A 3,404-nucleotide genomic window follows, 5' to 3' on the forward strand; every position below is an offset into this window, starting at 1 on the left:
TTTGAAATTTCCAATTGAATTTTCCAATTTGAATTGCCGAATTCAAATTCAATTTCAAAATTTTCAAATCCAATTGATTTGTTTGAAGAGGTTTCGGTGGCCTTTGTCACTTGTCTCATTTACATTTTATTTTCACTTTAATATATAAATATATATATATATATTAATATAATATATATAATATTTTAATATTCAATTTTTTCACTCGATAAAATTCGAACAATTATTTGTGAACACTTTATTAATTTTTCATTCACCCTTATTGGTAATCGAGAAATAATTTTATCACAAATATTTTATCGATTCTAAATGGGTACACAACCCAATTTTTCCAACAATAATATCCCAAGAATTTGACCAATTAGTTTGCACCATATAAAAATAAATAACGTCAATGTACAATTAATTAAGACATCAAAGAACATATAAAAAAGAATACGTAAAATTACAAATAAATTAAACTTAGGATCAAGTACTGGCAGGATCGGCCTGATCAATACACGTTCTATTGACTAGTTGTGACATCTTTCTGGCGATCGGCTTCCTCCTGTACCAAAAAAATTAATTTCGTAAATAAATCAAGAAAATATATATATTTTTTTTTACAGAAAAAATATATATATGTTAATGATTAGAAAGTTTTTAGGTAACGAAATTTTGTTTCGATAACAAAATTCATAAATCCATTTGAATTTCGGGAAGAATTTACAGATTATTGCTTGGATATATGATATATCACAAAACTTCTATGAGACTGTGAATTTTGTTAGACGGATCATCTATTCGACCCAACACATGAAAAATATTATTTTTTATGTCAAAAATATTATTTTTTCATTTCAAATATTGACCGAATCTACCCCTCTTACGTATATAGATCCATGAGACCGTGAGACCTACTCTGAATATATAAGGGTTTTTTAGGTATATTAAACTTACGTGTGCGATAAAAGTGACTCCAACTTTAATTTCACCATGATACGTTTTATTAGTAGAAACAACTCGATACTTTTGAGGAGGAAGTTGAGCCATCCCATTCTCCACCCCGATTGCAAATAGTTCCTTCAAATTGATGCTGCATTTTTCAAGTTTTTAAAAAATTAATTAATATTTCGCATAAAAGACGTAAGAAGAGAGGACGTAGACGTATAATATGTTCTAAACAAGAGGAAATACATATCTATATCTATATTATATATAAAGCAAAAGCACATTAATGATCTCTTGGTATGTTCACCCTTATTTTTTTTCCAAAAAAAATCTCACATAGACAAAATTATCAAATTGAAAAAAATAAAATAATTAATAAAAATAAAATAATTAATAAAAATAAAATACTTAAAATTCAAAAAATAAATCTATATAACTTTACACGTGCAAAGCGTGTGGCTAGATTTTTGAATGCATTACCATGGATGATCATAGATATGCAACTAGTAACCTCGAATAAAAATCCTAACAAAATAGTTTTTTTTTATCCGCTAACTTGCTCAATTTTGGGTTTTTTCAATTTAAATTTTCAACAGCTTAGTCAAATTCATGACGTGACACCGAAAAAATGCAAATATGCATTGCATTGGCGTAACATCGAAAATTGTTGAATTCTTAGATTACGTTAGTAATTGGACCAAAATAAATGAAAATTAATTAAAAGTTACCGTATAAAAAAAATCAATTTTAAGTGTAATGTGTGCGTGTGATGTCAATTTCCATGCAACAAAAATTAATGCGTAAATATATTTCATTTCACCTATTGTGGAATTTTGACATACAATTGACTTTGTGTATGAAATTATGGTTAATATATATATTGATATGTAAATAAATAAAGAGGGATAAAATTATGAATTTGGGTTACGTACGTTGCTTGGCCAACAAAATCGTCTTGGGTCATGAAAGTGTCCTTATCCATAATTTTGAGAATAAGTTTATGGTGTTCGTTCCCTTTGATCGGATATTCCACGCGGAATTTAAACTTCTCATTCCACACTGGATTACTTCCTTGCCCTGCATTTATACATCCAATTCTCTTTACAAATATCGAGAGAGTGAACGGGAGAAACATCAAATATTTATTATATATAAAAATCGTTATATTTTTATCAAATAATAATCCATATATATTCATCCGAAAGATTACTTCCCAAATCAATTAGAATTTAATTAGAACGTTTATTTTGCATCTCCCGAAAAATCTATTTAAAATAATTCTTACAAGTTTGTGAAGTTAAATTAATACTCAATATATATACAAATTACAATGGAGGGAAAAATATATATGTAAAAATTGGTGTTTGCATGACATAAACATAAACGTTTAAGTAAATGGAAGGCTCAAATTATATATTAAAGGTTCAAATTATATATTATTTTATAGTTTATGCATGGCTGTACCCTGTAAGTAAAACTAAACCAGGTCCAGTTAGTATCATTGTCCGTAAAATTAATTAAATACTTTTAATCATGGGATTCCACTGCACATTCATATTTCTCTAATTTTGCCGTTATAACGTACACAAATACTCGTGAAATCCTTAGATTGCTGACCCATGGAAAAAAATATATCTATAACTCCACATATTTTCAAATTTTGAGCGCATATATGTGTCTCTAAAAACAAAAGTGTACGCAAGTATGTATATATATATATAACCTCTCAAACACCTACAAAAGTAAGCTCGAAACTTGGAAGCTTTCCCTCCCGCAGTTTGGCTCTTTAGCTCCTGATTTTTGTATTGAATCAAAACATATGGATCTATCTTACCTGCAAATAATAATATTGCATTCACTGATCATTATTATTTGAAATACAAGGATTTTCATTTGTTCATGAGATAAGATGATAAAATATGTATAATATATATTATTATAAAGACAACATATATATCGAAAGGTACTATAGTATGGATAACCCAATAATTATCACATATAAAACTCGAACCGAAGAATTCTGTGTTCTTGAGACCACGAGCTTGCAGAAGAGTAACCTCCATTATTCCATTAGTACTCGTCATCTTCACAAGTTTCTTAATTTTTTTCTTGTAATTAATATTTTATGGAGAAAAATATATTTCGATGGACGATGAATAATATTATTTTGCTGAATTTATGGATGTGATTATTTATGTGTGTGTATATATATAGAGAGAGAAGAAATTAATGTGGACAGAATTAAATAAGGTTTAATGCGACGTTGACCGTTTTATGTGTACGACTTGACTTATTCATCTTCCTGGCTCTCTCTCCCACCCACCTTGGCCGGGGGCTTCCTTCATTTTCTTCAACCTCAATTTATTTTATAGCCATCCCAAGTTGTTAGAGATGGTATTTTAGTTTTTTTAGTCTCGTCTCTTAATTTGATATTCTAATTAATTAGGTAGTCAATATTGTTAAAATAAATTGGG

At 28.3% G+C, this 3,404-nt stretch overlaps 1 protein-coding gene across 2 annotated transcripts; it reads right to left on the minus strand.

The window, feature by feature from the left end:
• Positions 1-353: 353 nt before the first annotated feature.
• LOC140867366 (16 kDa phloem protein 1-like) lies at positions 354-3,092 on the minus strand. 2 transcript variants are annotated; one of them, XM_073272441.1, is made up of 5 exons: positions 2,942-3,092; positions 2,669-2,764; positions 1,863-2,007; positions 940-1,075; positions 354-547 (listed from the first exon to the last, which is right to left on the minus strand). In XM_073272441.1, the coding sequence occupies exons 1-5, from the start codon at positions 3,012-3,014 to the stop codon at positions 506-508; spliced, it is 492 nt and encodes a 163-aa protein (XP_073128542.1). In that variant the 5' UTR covers positions 3,015-3,092; the 3' UTR covers positions 354-505. The 2 variants fall into 2 exon arrangements, with proteins under 2 accessions (XP_073128542.1, XP_073128541.1); XM_073272440.1 differs by having other exon boundaries at positions 2,654-2,764.
• Between the last annotated feature and the right edge of the window lie 312 nt (positions 3,093-3,404).

This window comes from Henckelia pumila, chromosome 4 (assembly GCF_033568475.1).
Source record: "Henckelia pumila isolate YLH828 chromosome 4, ASM3356847v2, whole genome shotgun sequence".
NCBI classification, from domain to species: Eukaryota; Viridiplantae; Streptophyta; class Magnoliopsida; order Lamiales; family Gesneriaceae; genus Henckelia; species Henckelia pumila.